The 12,515-nt window shown below is 54.1% G+C and overlaps 1 protein-coding gene across 1 annotated transcript in view; it reads right to left on the bottom strand.

Moving 5' to 3' along the window:
* The window catches only part of TRAP1 (TNF receptor associated protein 1), a 49,574-nt gene that overhangs the window by 21,520 nt on the left and 15,539 nt on the right, over window positions 1–12,515 (bottom strand). Inside the window, exons 2-4 of the mRNA XM_051836281.2 lie at window positions 3,278–3,442; window positions 2,331–2,413; window positions 1,416–1,556 (exon numbers count right to left, since the gene is read on the bottom strand). Of these exons, the coding sequence (XP_051692241.1) occupies window positions 1,416–1,556; window positions 2,331–2,413; window positions 3,278–3,442 (389 nt within the window). The remainder of the gene's footprint in view (window positions 1–1,415; window positions 1,557–2,330; window positions 2,414–3,277; window positions 3,443–12,515) is intronic.

Below are 12,515 nucleotides of genomic sequence, written 5' to 3'. Positions count from 1 at the left end.
TGCTGTGGCCCGGGAGGGCAGTGGAGGATGGCCCAAGTGCTTGGGCCCTGTACCCCATGGGAGACCAGGAGAAGTACCTGGCTCCTGGCTTCGGATCAGCGCAGTGCGCTGGCCGCAGCGACCATTGTGGGGTGAACAAACAGAAGGAAGACCTTTCTCTCTGTCTCTCTCTCTCTCTCACTGTCCACTCTGCCTGTCAAAAAAAAAAAAAAAAAAAAAAAAAAAGTTCTTAAAAAACAATGTACAGGGGCTGCTGCCGTGGCAGAGGGTTAAGCCGCCGTCTACAGCACTGGCACCCAATACGCACACCAGTTTGAGTCCCAGCTGCGCTGCTTCTGATCCAGCTCCCTGACAATGTGCCTGGGAAAACAGCAGAAGATGGCCCAAGTACCCTCAACCACGTGGGAGACCCAAATGAAGCTCCTGGCTCCCGCTTCAGCCTGGCCCAGCCCTGGCTGCTGCAGCCATTTGGAGAGTAAACAGCGGATGAAAGAGCTCTCTTTCTCTGTCTCTCTTTTTAACTCTGCCTTTCAAATAAATAATGAAATCTTAAAACAAACCCAAAACCCCCACAAAGTACAGCAAAAAGGGTCAGGTGTTGGGGCCGGCACTGTGGCTCAGTGGGTTAAAGCTCCGGTCTGCAGTGCTGGCATCCCATATGGGTGCCGGTTCCAGTCCCGGCTGCTCTTCTTCCAATCCAGCTCTCTGCTATGGCCTGGGAAAGCAGGAGAGGGTGGGCCCCTGCACCCAGGTGGGAGCCCCAGAAGCTCCTGGCTCCTGATCAGCTCAGCTATGGCCACTGCAGCCATCTGGAGGGTGAACCAGCAGATGGAAGACCTCTCCCCTCTCCCCTCTCCCTCCCTCCCTCCCTCTGCCGCTCAAATAAATAAATAAATCTCTTTAAAAAAGGGTTGCGGGGGGGGGGGGGGGCAGGTTTAGCCTAGTGGTTAGGATGCTCCTGTCACCCTGTCAGGGCACCTGGTCCCAGCCCAGCCCCAGCCACTGTGGGCATTTAGGGTGTGAGCCAGACCATGGGAGCTTTCTCCCTCGCTTTCTCTATCACTCACATAAATAAACAAAAACATAGCTGAAAACATTCATAAACCCAGGCAGAACTCCACAGGCAGTATGCACCAGTGTTACCAGCCCCATCTCCGGGTGCTGCAAAGGTTTCCAATTCTGTTTTCTTCGACTTAAGTGTGCTTTCCAAATGCAGGAGCACTCTTTTTACAGCAAACCAAAGCGTTTCCAGGACGTACAGACAGTCAGCGGTCACTCAGAGCCTGGACGCACCAGAACGCAGCTGTCACCTCCCCTGAACGGGCACAGCAAGCCAGGCCCAGTCACCCTGTGCGACCAGTGCCAGCGCCACAAGAGGCTGGCAGCCATGCGCCCCAGCGCTGAGGAGGAGCTACCTGGATGGTGATGGTGCCTTTCTCAGCGTCCGTCTGCAAGTGGATCTCCATGTCCGGCAGCGCCTGGCCGCCAGACACAAGCTTGTGCCGCAGTTTCTCCAAGGCATCACTGGCGTTGGAGATCAGCTCCCGTATGAACACCTGCAGGGACAGGGTAGGGGTGAACAACACGGACGACGCACAGTCACCAAACACCAGGTCCCAGGGCACCGAGTCGCCCGTCGTCAAGGCCCCTCCTCTGAACAGACACTCAGCCTCGGTGGGTGCCTGCACCCTTTCTGTTCTCTCCATCAGCCTGGCTCAGACACTGACAACACGTGGGGGGCCACTTCCTTCCCAACTCCTGTGCAGGAGGACAGAGGAGCCCCGCAGCCATCTCTTGTGTCCCCCAGGGAGGGCCGCCAGAAAGCAGAGCCTCCACTGTGACCCGCGGCAGGCGTCCTGGTGCACTCAGGTGCTGTGCGGATGCCCACGTCCCAAACAGAGGGCCAGGGCTGAGTGCCAGCTCCACTCCCAATTCCGGCTTCCTGGGAGGCAACAGATGACGCTCAAGTAACCTGGGTCCCTGCCGCCCCTGTGGGACACCTGGACTCAGTTCCCAGCTCCCAGGTCCGGCCTGGCCCAGGCCCAGCTGCTGCAGACATGTAGGGCGCGAACCCGCAGATGGCAGAGCTGCCTTTGGGATTAATCAATTCAATAAATAACTGGCAAAGTCCAATTAATTCCCAGAGATCTGGCCCAAAAAATCATCTGGACACATTTCTCCACGAAACCCACAGACTTTGGTAGACACTGCTGTGGCTGCTCAGGGTCAGGGCCTGTGGAGGGGGAGCCACAGACCCCTGCAGCTCACCGTTCGGAATTTCCTCGAGTGACAGAAAGGTAGTTGGCTAAAGAACACCAGCAGGCCCATACCTCTTTTTCTGAGTACAAGGAACGAGCAACGATGTCCAAAAGCTTTTTGGTCTCTGCCTGGAACTCGTGTTTGGAAACAGAACCTGGTAATGAATCACAGACGTGGCTTAATTCATATTTTCATGGAAGACCACGCTATGTAACGTCTGCAACATTTTTTAAGAGAATGAACCTAAGAGACACGGACAAACTTGACTTCCCAAAGCACCGTAGTCCTGAGAATCCAGCTGGAGCTCACAACCAGACCCAAGATTTAGTCTCCAAGAAAGTGGTTTGTGGGGTGGTGCTGTGGCGCAGCGGGTTAAAGCCCCGGCCCACAGCACCGGCATCCCATATGGGCGCTGGTTCAAGTGCCGGCTGCTCCACTTCTGATCTAGCTCTCTGCTACCGCCTGGGAAAGCAGTGGAAGATGGTCCAAGTGCTTGGGCTCCTGCACCCGCATGGGAGACCTGGGAGAAGCTGCTGGCTCCAGATCGGCTCAGCTCCAGCTGCCACGGCCACTTAGGTGGTGAACCAGCGCGTGGAAGACCTCTCTCTGTCTCTCCTTTAAACTCTTTCAAATAAATAAAATAAATTTTTTAAAAAGAAAGTGGTTTCCAAATTTAAAAACCCTAACAAAAAAGAAACCTCGCTTCTCCATGTCGAAGTTCTGCTCTCTCACTTGAACGCCAGCAACAGGCCCACTGGGGACTGGCTCCGAGCCCCGCTCTGGGCTTCTGGGGGAATGGAAACCAACTTCAGACCTCATTCCTGCGGGGCCGGGCCAGCCTCCTGATGGTTAGCAGATGTGCGTGAGTCACCGCGCACCGCGCAGGCCCGCGCCACCAGCAGAGGGCGCGAGGCGCGCGGGGACAGAGCCGGGGCTCCCCGCCGCGACGGAAATGGAGGACGCGTCACTGCCCGTCCCTGCCCTCCGGGAACCCAGGGGCCCGCCCCGGATACGCCACCGTGCACGCTCTCCGTGCTGCGGACGCCGGCCCGCGGGCGCTCCTCGTCCTCGCCCTGCGCCGCGCGTGTGCTCAGCCGCCTGCCCGACGGCGCGCTCCACGCCAGGTGTCGCCGCGGGCCCGGGGACTGCAGCGCCGTCCTCCGAGGACACAGAACGCTTCCTCCTGAAAAGACGGAAAGAACGAGATGAGAATGAGACCGACACTTCGGGAAGGGGCTCGGCAAGGCGCGGACGCGGGCGGGGGAGCCAGGCGAGACCGGTCCGGACTCGGGGTGGGCGTGGACCAAGGTGCACACGGAGCACTGGCCTGGGGCGCTCAGGGCAGGCTCCTCCCACTCCCGCTTTTCACGCGGGGCAGGCTGCGTCCCAGACCCTCTCATCCATCCCACCACACCCCAGCAACAACTCCCTACTCCTCACGGCTGGAGGACAGAGCCGGGCCCGTGGGCCTTTAGCCGGGCAGCACCTGCTGTGCTCCCGCCGCCACCTCTGGTCCGGCCATCATCACCCTCTCTGCCCCTCCTGGAGTCCAGCAGCTTCCAGGCCTTCGTCCATCCCTCCCACCTCTGCAGTCTTCTCCACTCGTCTGCAAGGGTGGACTCCTGACAGCGAAGGCTTCTGCGTGCATCCCACGCGCAACCCCCATCTGCTGAACACCCCCCACACCTGCAAAACCATGCCTGCTTCCACCCCCACCCAGGGGTGGGGCAGTGCAGCCTACCTGCCCCAAATCCCTTTCTGTGTAAACATTCCATCTCCCTGCGAGTGCAGAGTGGCCATTCTTTCTACTAAACACATGCATTCGTGTGGCCTCAAAGTATCTGACTTGTGCCCAACCGACAGATCTATCAACTGCTTGCATTTTGATATTAAGAACAGTGCTGTGGCACAGTGGGTTAAGCCGCTGCTCTGGCACCGGCACCCCACATCGGAGCGCCAGGTTTGAGCCCCGGCTTCTCTGCTTTCTATCCAGCTCCCTACTGGTGCAGCTGGGGAGCAGCAAAAGACGGTCCAAGTGCTTGTGCCCTGGCACCTCAGGGAGGCCAGGATGGCGCTCCCGGCTCCTGGCCTCAGGGAGCCAGCACTCCACAGCCGTGGCTGTCATGTCCATCTGGGGAGCGAGCCAGCAGATGCAAGGGCTCTCTGTCCCTGTCAATCTGTCTGTCCATATATATATATATAGAGAGAGAGAGAGAGAGAGAGAGAAAGAAGAGAAGAGAAGAGAAGAGAAGAGAAGAGAAGAGAAGAGAAGAGAAGAGAAGAGAAGAGAAGAGAGAAGAGGAGGGGAGGGGAGGGGAGGGGAGGGGAGGGGAGGGGAGGGGGGAGGGAAGGTAGGAGTTGGTGCGCTCATCGTGTGAGAAACAAGGGGTGCAGGTCAACACCCACATCCCTATTCCAGTGCGCAGGCAGGTAAACAGGAACCATGGCTGCCACAGCCAAGTGCCAGGAAGCTGTTCTCTCCCAGTTCTGGAGCAGCTGTAGGCAGGGGCAGGTCCCTTTGGAGGCTGAGTGGTCGGTCCCAGCCTCCCATGATCTGCTGGTAGTGACCGACACCCTTGGAAGTGCCCCGGCTGGAAGACACGCCGTCGGATTGCCTGTCAGCACATGGAATCTCCCCCGCGTGCCCTGGCGGCACCCACACCTCGTATGCAGACGCAGGGTAGCCTGGGTTTAGGCTCCACCCTAATCCAACAGGGCCTCATCCTACTGCTCTCCGTCTGCAACGACCATCTTACCACAGGTCACATTCACAGGCGCCCAAGCGTGTGCTTTGGGGGCCCCGGAGCCAAACCACAACAGGTGGGTCACCTAGAAGGTGTGAGGTTAGCCTTCCTGCGGCTGGCGTAAGGAAGTCCCGCAAGCTGGGTGGCCCCATCAGTGGAATCTACCGCCTCATGATTCAGGAGCCCAGAAGCAGAAACCCTAGAGCGAGGCGGGGGCAGGGCCAGTTCCTGCTGAGGCTGTGGACCAGGACCTGCTCCAGCCTCCCGGGCTCCCACTGCCTCCCATGGGTGCCCCCTGGCTGGCAGAGGCCACCCCACCCCACCCCCGGGTCCTCACTGCCTCCCCTCTAGACGTTCAGTCTCCATGGCCAAGCCTCCTCGTTTTACAAGGCTGGGGGCCCAGCCTAACGTGATGGTCTGCAGGCCACGCTGACATCCATAGGTACAGAATTCAACCCAGACCAGGTGAACAGAAAGAAAAGAATAGGAAAAGGAGAGAGGGCAGCCAGGGGAAACAGGCATTTGAGTAAACCCTTTTTGTCCATGGCAGGAGCTGGCAGTGTGGCAAAGTGGGTAAAGCCACTGCCTGCGATGCCAGCATCCCATGTGGGCCCTGGTTTTTGTGTTCCGGCTGCTCCACTTCCAACCCAGCTCTCTGCTAATGGTCTGGGAAAAGCAGCGGAGGATGGCCCAAGTGTTAAGCTCCACCACCCGTGTAGGAGAACAGATAAAGCTCCTCACTCCTGGTTTCAGCCAGGCCCAGCCCTGGCCATTGTGACCATCAGCAGATCTAAGAACTCTGTCTCTCTAACTTTCAAATCAATCAATCAAGCTTTTTAAATAAAGATTTACGTATTTATTTTAGATGCAGAGTTACAGAGACAAAGAGAAAGACAGAGAGGTCTTCCATCTGCCATTTCACTCCCCAAATGGCCCCAACAGCCAGAGATGGGCTGATCTGAAGCCAGAAGCTTCTTGGGGTCTCCCAGGTGTAGGAGTCCCATCATCTGGGCCATCTTCTACTGCTTTCTCAGGCCTTTAGCAGAGAGCTGGATCGGAGGAGGAGCAGCCAGGATACGAAATGGTGCCTCTGGTGCCTCAGGGGGAGGCTTAGCCCACTACACCACAGCACCAGCCCCAATAAATAAATCTTCAAAACAAAAACCATAGCAGTACATTTCACTTCCCAAAAGTGAGTCATCAAAACTGGAGGGGGAGCAGGTGGGAGAGGGGCGATGCTGTGGCGTAGCGAGTAAAGCCGGCGCCTACAGTACTGGCATCCCATATGGGCGCTGATTTGAGTCCCTGCTGCTCCGCTTCTGATCCAGCTCTCTGCTGTGGCCTGGGAAAACAGTAGAAGATGGCCCAAGTCCTTGGGCCCTGCACCCACAAGGGAGACCTGGAAGAAGCTCCTGGCTTCGGATTAGCTCAGTTCCGGCCATTGTAGCCAATTGGGGAGTGAACCAGCAGATGGAAAACCTCTCTCTCTCTAACTCTTTCAAATAAATAAATCTTTAAAACAAACAAACAAAAAGCCAAGGTGTGCAGAAGATGGAATATGAGCAGTAGCAGGTGTGCCTGAGTGTTAGGCAAATCTGAAAGAAGACAGAACTAAGAGAGCAGAAAACTTCGGGAAGGAAGCAGGAGGACTGTGTTCCTGGGGGACATTTTTCAGCATTCTGGGAAGGCTCTGTGCAGCCACTAAGATGACCCCCACTAGACAGGCAGCTCCTAGACAGGCAGGCAGCTACTAGACAGGCAGCTACTAGACAGGTAGCTACTAGACATACAGGAAGCTGCTAGACAGGCAGCTACTAGTCAGGATCAGCTCAAGAGACAGGGACGGACAGAGTTCTCAGTGTGAACCTGTAAGCTTCACACACGTGGGCTGGACACACAACTCGGCATGCAAGTTTGTGTATGTGTGCATGACCGCACCCCAGCTGGGGAGAGGGACTGTCCCCAAGCTGTCCTAGGGTTAGCACCCCGGGTGGTACCGGGATGGGCTGGCCACCTGGCTGGCAGTCAGATCTTGCCTTACAAATCATTCCCCATTCTCTGGTAAAAGGAAGGAGGGCAACCTGGAGAACACACAGGCTGAGCCTGGAGGGCAGGCGGGGCGGTGCAGCCGTTTAACCACCGCTTGGGACGCCTGCGTCTCAGACTGGAGGGTCTGGATTTGAGTCCTGGTCACCCTCCAACCCAGCTTCCTGCTTGTGAGCACCCTGAGAGGCGTCAGGTCCCTGTCACCCATGTACAAGACCCAGACTGAGCTGGAAGCTCCTAGCTGTGGCCTGGCCCAGCCCTGGCCTGTGGGCATCAGAGGCGCAAAGGAAGATCCGTTTCTCTGCTTTTCAAATAAAATGAAAATGAATTTAAAAAATGTTTAAGTTTCAAACAGAAAAGTGGCAGCCTAAGGAGTGTTTTATGTGTCAGTCATTTATGCCAAACACGTCTAGAAGAGGGACCGTCAGGTCCAGGATTACCCATGTTAAACCGTGGTGGAGAACTCCATCAGTCTGCATCCCCCAGCAGCAATGCTCTGCCGAGTAGCGGTAAAGCCGTTGCCAGCAGTGCCGGCATCCCATATGGGCGCCGGTTCGAGTCCCGGCTGCTCCACTTCGATCCAGCTCTCTGCTATGGCCTGGGAAAGCAGCAGAGGATGGGCTAAGTCCTTGGGTCCCTGCACCCGTGTGGGAGACCCAGAAGAAGCTCCTGGCTTCCACATAGCCCAGCCCCAGCCGATGGGGCCGTTTGGGCGAGTGAACCAGTGGATGGAAGACCTCTCTCTCTCTCTCTGGCTCTACCTCTCTCCGTAACTTATCAAACAAATAAAAAATAAATCTTTTTTAAAAAGTATTTATTTATCTGAGAGAGATAAAGATAGGAGGAGGGGCAGGACACTGAGCCCCCTCGACTGGTTCACTCACACTGGACTGGACTGGCGCTAGGAGCCGGGAACTCAACCCAGGTCTCATGCAGGGCTGGCTGCCCCACCATCCGTCATCTGTGGCCTCCCAGGGACTGCAGGAAGCTGGGGTCAGACAAGAGACAGGGTGCCTCAACCACCAGGCCAGAAGCTCACCGCTCAGAACAGCTGTGAAAGGATCTAAGATATCATCCATGAGGGCACTGTGTGTAATTCCCCATCGTTGCGAAAGGGGAAGAAAGAGAAGAAATCAGCAGTTCAGTTTCCAACCAGGACTTCAGGACAATGGCACCATAATCACAGCAGCGGGCAGCCCTGCAGAGACCTGACTTGGGTTAGCTCAACTTTGGACAATGGCTTCAAGATTAACCACCAGTGCACCCCATCTGCCTGCACGAGGTATCAGACACACTCCCCCACATGCCCGTCTTCACATTCACCGACGGCCTCAGGAGAAACCACAGACCCCATCCCAGGCTACAACTTCTCAGATCATCTGCTGGCCAGGGGTCCCACAGAGGGGAAGCACCGACAGCCGACAGTCGGAGCACAGCACCACTCAGGCACACAGTACTCCACCTGCGGCTTCCCCAGCCCGGGCGCTGCCCTTCTTTCCTGCTGAACTGTGGGAGGACTGGCTGCCCCCTCCGCCAGCCCCTGCCCCCTGCAGTCCACAGCAATCTATTCCGACCAGGAGTCCAGCACTCACGTTCGGCACTGCTCTGGCCATTGCAGCCATCTGGGCAGTCAACCAGTGGATAGAAGGCCTCGCTCGCTCGCTCATAGTTTAGACACCTTTCTTAGGGCCTCTAACAATGACTCTGTCCTTGGTTTTGGATCCTGTACGTTTAAACTGCTCGTTAGATTTTCTCCAGACTTGACGAAGTAAAATTCTAAGTGGCCACGCACGTGAAACCTCGGATGGAAGCAGCTTCTGCAAGCTGGCATCTCCCTGGAACAGCCCGCTCCTGCTGGAACCCTGCCTTGACCCCCTTCCCAAGACGGCCCTATTCAGCATGAAGCAGCCAGAGCGGTCGTCACCCAGGTGCCCCTAACACAAGTTAGGGTTTCAATCTTCTGGAGGTGGGAATGTGAGGAGTCAAATGGGTACTAGGCAGTCAGGGTAGTCCCTGGTAGAAATTTGGAGTATCGAGGTGCCTGCTACTCCAAAAAGGTTATTTTTAGCAGCTCAAAGTGTCCTGCTTCCTTAGGAATATTTAAATTTACAAATTTACCACGAGCATATCACGGGAGTGGTGATTTCTGCACCCCCCCCCCCTTCTGGAGGTTGTTTTTTTCATCATAACATCATAAGCAAGCCAGACAGGATGGAGAACTGTGAATCAGGTCTTTTGCTGCGTCTGTCCCCATCTTGAGTAAGTTTGGTCCCCAGTGTCATGGAGTTCTTTGGGTCTTCCTCTCTTGGAACCCTCCCTTTGCTGCTCTGGCAGAGGCTTCCAACTTGAATAAACCCTACTTTACTTAAAAGGGGGGGGGGCGCTGTGGCACAGTGGGTTAATGCCCGGTTCTGAAGCACCAGCATCCGATATGGGCAGTGGTTCAAGTCCTGGCTGCTCCACTTCCGATCCAGCTCTCTGCTATGGCCTGGGAAAGCAGAAGAAGATGGCCCAAGTCCTTGGGCCCCTGCACCCGCCTGGGAGACCTGGGAGAAGCTCCTGGCTCCTATCGGACTGAATTATGCTACAAAGCAGAACAGCTAAAAGAATCTTCAAAGACCACAGAAACGAAAAATATACAGGTTTACTGGACAATTCTAGGACACCACAGCTGAAGTGTGGGATGGGGCTGCAATCGCCAGCCTCGGGACTGGTGGTGGGGTGACCACTGCAAACCCAGTGACCCCTGAAGGATAACAATTAAATACTGACCAAGTCCGCACCAAGACATCTGACAGCCTGGATGAAACAATTTATCCAAAGTGACAGAAGACAAAACAGAAAATCTTAACTGCTTTATATCTAACAAAGAACATGAATTTGTTTATAAAAATATTTCCACGGGGCCAGCCTCGTGGTATAGGGGTAAAGTCGCTGCAACGCCAACATCCCATATGAGCACCAGTTTGAGTCCTGGCTTCTGATTCAGCCCCTGCATATGTGCTTGGGAGAACAGCTCAAGAACTTGGGCCCCTGACAGCCACACAGAAGACCCGGCTGAAGTCCCAGGCTCCTAGCTTGGCCTGGCCCAGCCCTGGCTGTTGTGACCACTTGGGGAGTGACCAGCACATGGAAGATTTCGCCCTCTAACTCTGCCTTTCAAATAAATAGATAAATCTTTTTAAAAAATATTTCTATGAGGGGAACAGAGCTGTGGCAGTGGGTTAACGCCCTGGTCTGAGGTGCTAGCACCCCAGATGGGCACCGGTTCAAGACCCGGCTGCTCCACTTCCGATCCAGCTCTCTACTATGGCCTGGGAAAGCAGTAGAGGATGGCCCAAGTCCTTGGGCCCCTGTACCCACGTGGGAGACCCGGAAGAAGCTCCTGGCTCCGGATTGGCACAGCTCCAGCCGTTGTGGCCCATTGGGGAGTGAACCATCAGATGGAAGATCTCTCTCTCTGCCTCTCCTCTCTCTGACTTTCAAATAAATAAATCTTTAAAAATATATATATTTCTGGGGCTGGCGCTGTGGCACAATGGGTTAACGCCCTGGCCTGAAGCGCCAGCATCCCATATGGGCACTGGTTCTAGTCTCCTTCTGATCCAGCTCTCTGTTGTGGCCTGGGATAGCAGTGCAAGATGCCCCAAGTACTTGGACCCCTGCACCCACGTGGGAGACCTGGAAGAAGCTCCTGGCTCCTGATTGGCGCAGCTCTAGCCGTTGCAGCCATCTGGGGAGTGAACCAGCGGATGGAAGACCACTCTCTGCCTCTCTGTGTGACTCTGACTTTCGAATAAATAAATAAATCTTTAACAAAAAATATATTTCTATGAATAAAATTCTAGAATTAGAATACTGAAAAATTCTGTCAAACCATGAAGAAGATATAATTCAGATCTTACACTAAGTCTTTCAAAAAATAAAAACCAGGGAATATTTTACCACAAGTTTTGAGAACAGCATAAGCTTAATATCAAAACCCAACAAATGGGGCTGGTGTTCTGGCGTAGCTGGTTAAGCCTCTGGCTGCAATGCCAGCATCCCATATGGGCAATGGTTCAAGTCTCAGCTGTTCCACTTCCCACCCAGCTCCCTGCTAATGCACCTGAGAAAGCAGCAAAAAGATGGCCCAAGTGCTTGGGCCCCTGCACCCATGTGGGAGACCAGGAGAAGCTCCTGGCTCCTGGCCTTGGCCTGGTCCAGCCCCAGCTGCTGCATTGGGGAGTAAACCAACAGATGTAAGATCTCTCTGTACCCGCCCCACCCTGTTACACTGACTTTCAAGTAAATAAATAAATCCTTAAAAAAAGAAAAGAAAAACCAACAAAGATGCAACACACACAAACAGAAACGACAGACCAGTATCTCTCACAGATGGAGACATAGAGGCCCTTAATAAAATATCAGCAAAAGAAATCCATAAAGACATAAAACTGGTAACACAGCAAGACCAAGTTTCGTTTAACAGCCCACAAATCAGAAAATGAACTCGATCACATCCCACAGTTGCAGAATAAACAGCATAACCAGGTCAGAACCAAGAAGCAGCCGAGCAGTGGATGCCGAGCCGTGGGGACAGCGGTCACTGGGGGATGTAGGCCAACACTCTCAGATTTTCTGATTTTTCAAAGGATACAAGAAGCTTAAATATTTATACGAAATCTTCCAACTCTCAATGTTGCTAATTTTTAATGTGTGGACCAAACAAAATGTGTACGGTCCAGAGTCAGCCCACAGCTGCTGTGTGCAACTCTCCTTAACCTAGAAGTGATGCCTGGGAGAAGGTTCACCCACAAAGATCAAGGCTTCAAAGTCATCTCCTGTTTGGTAGAAACAAATAAGGTAATATATCTTTTCTTTTTTTCCCACTTATTTGAAAGGCAGAGAGACAGAGATTTTCCATCCACTGGCTAACTCCCCAAATGCCTCCAATGGCCAAGGCCAAGCTGAGATAAAGCCAAGAGTCCAGAACTCAATGTGTGTGGCAGGGACCCAACTACGTGAACCATCAGCACCGGCTCTCAGGGTCTGCGTCAGCAGGAAGCTGCGGTGAGGAGCTAGAGCTAAGAGTCAAACCCAGCTCCAAGCCAGGATGCAAACATCTCAGCGCTGGGAAAAGCACCTGCCCCAAGGCGATACATTTGACTCCATTAAAATGAAGACCTTCCTTTCATCAGAGAGGGATACACACTGTGGACCAGGACGAGTGAAACACGGAGACACAGCCTGGAAGACCACGTTGGCAACGTGTACTACTAACTGGAAAAGGACTAACTGACAAAAGAATAAAAGATTAACTTCCATAAAGAAACCTACAACACAGTAAGAACAAGTCAACCAGTCCAGAAGAAAAAACAGGCAAAAAACATGAACAGCATTTCACAGCAAAGAACACAAATGGCCAATAAACCACAAAAGACGCTGAACTTCATTAGTAATCAATTAAGTGCAATTAAGATCATA

This window comes from Oryctolagus cuniculus, chromosome 19 (assembly GCF_964237555.1).
Source record: "Oryctolagus cuniculus chromosome 19, mOryCun1.1, whole genome shotgun sequence".
Taxonomy (NCBI): Eukaryota; Metazoa; Chordata; class Mammalia; order Lagomorpha; family Leporidae; genus Oryctolagus; species Oryctolagus cuniculus.
This window is presented reverse-complemented; position numbering and strand designations above follow the sequence as displayed.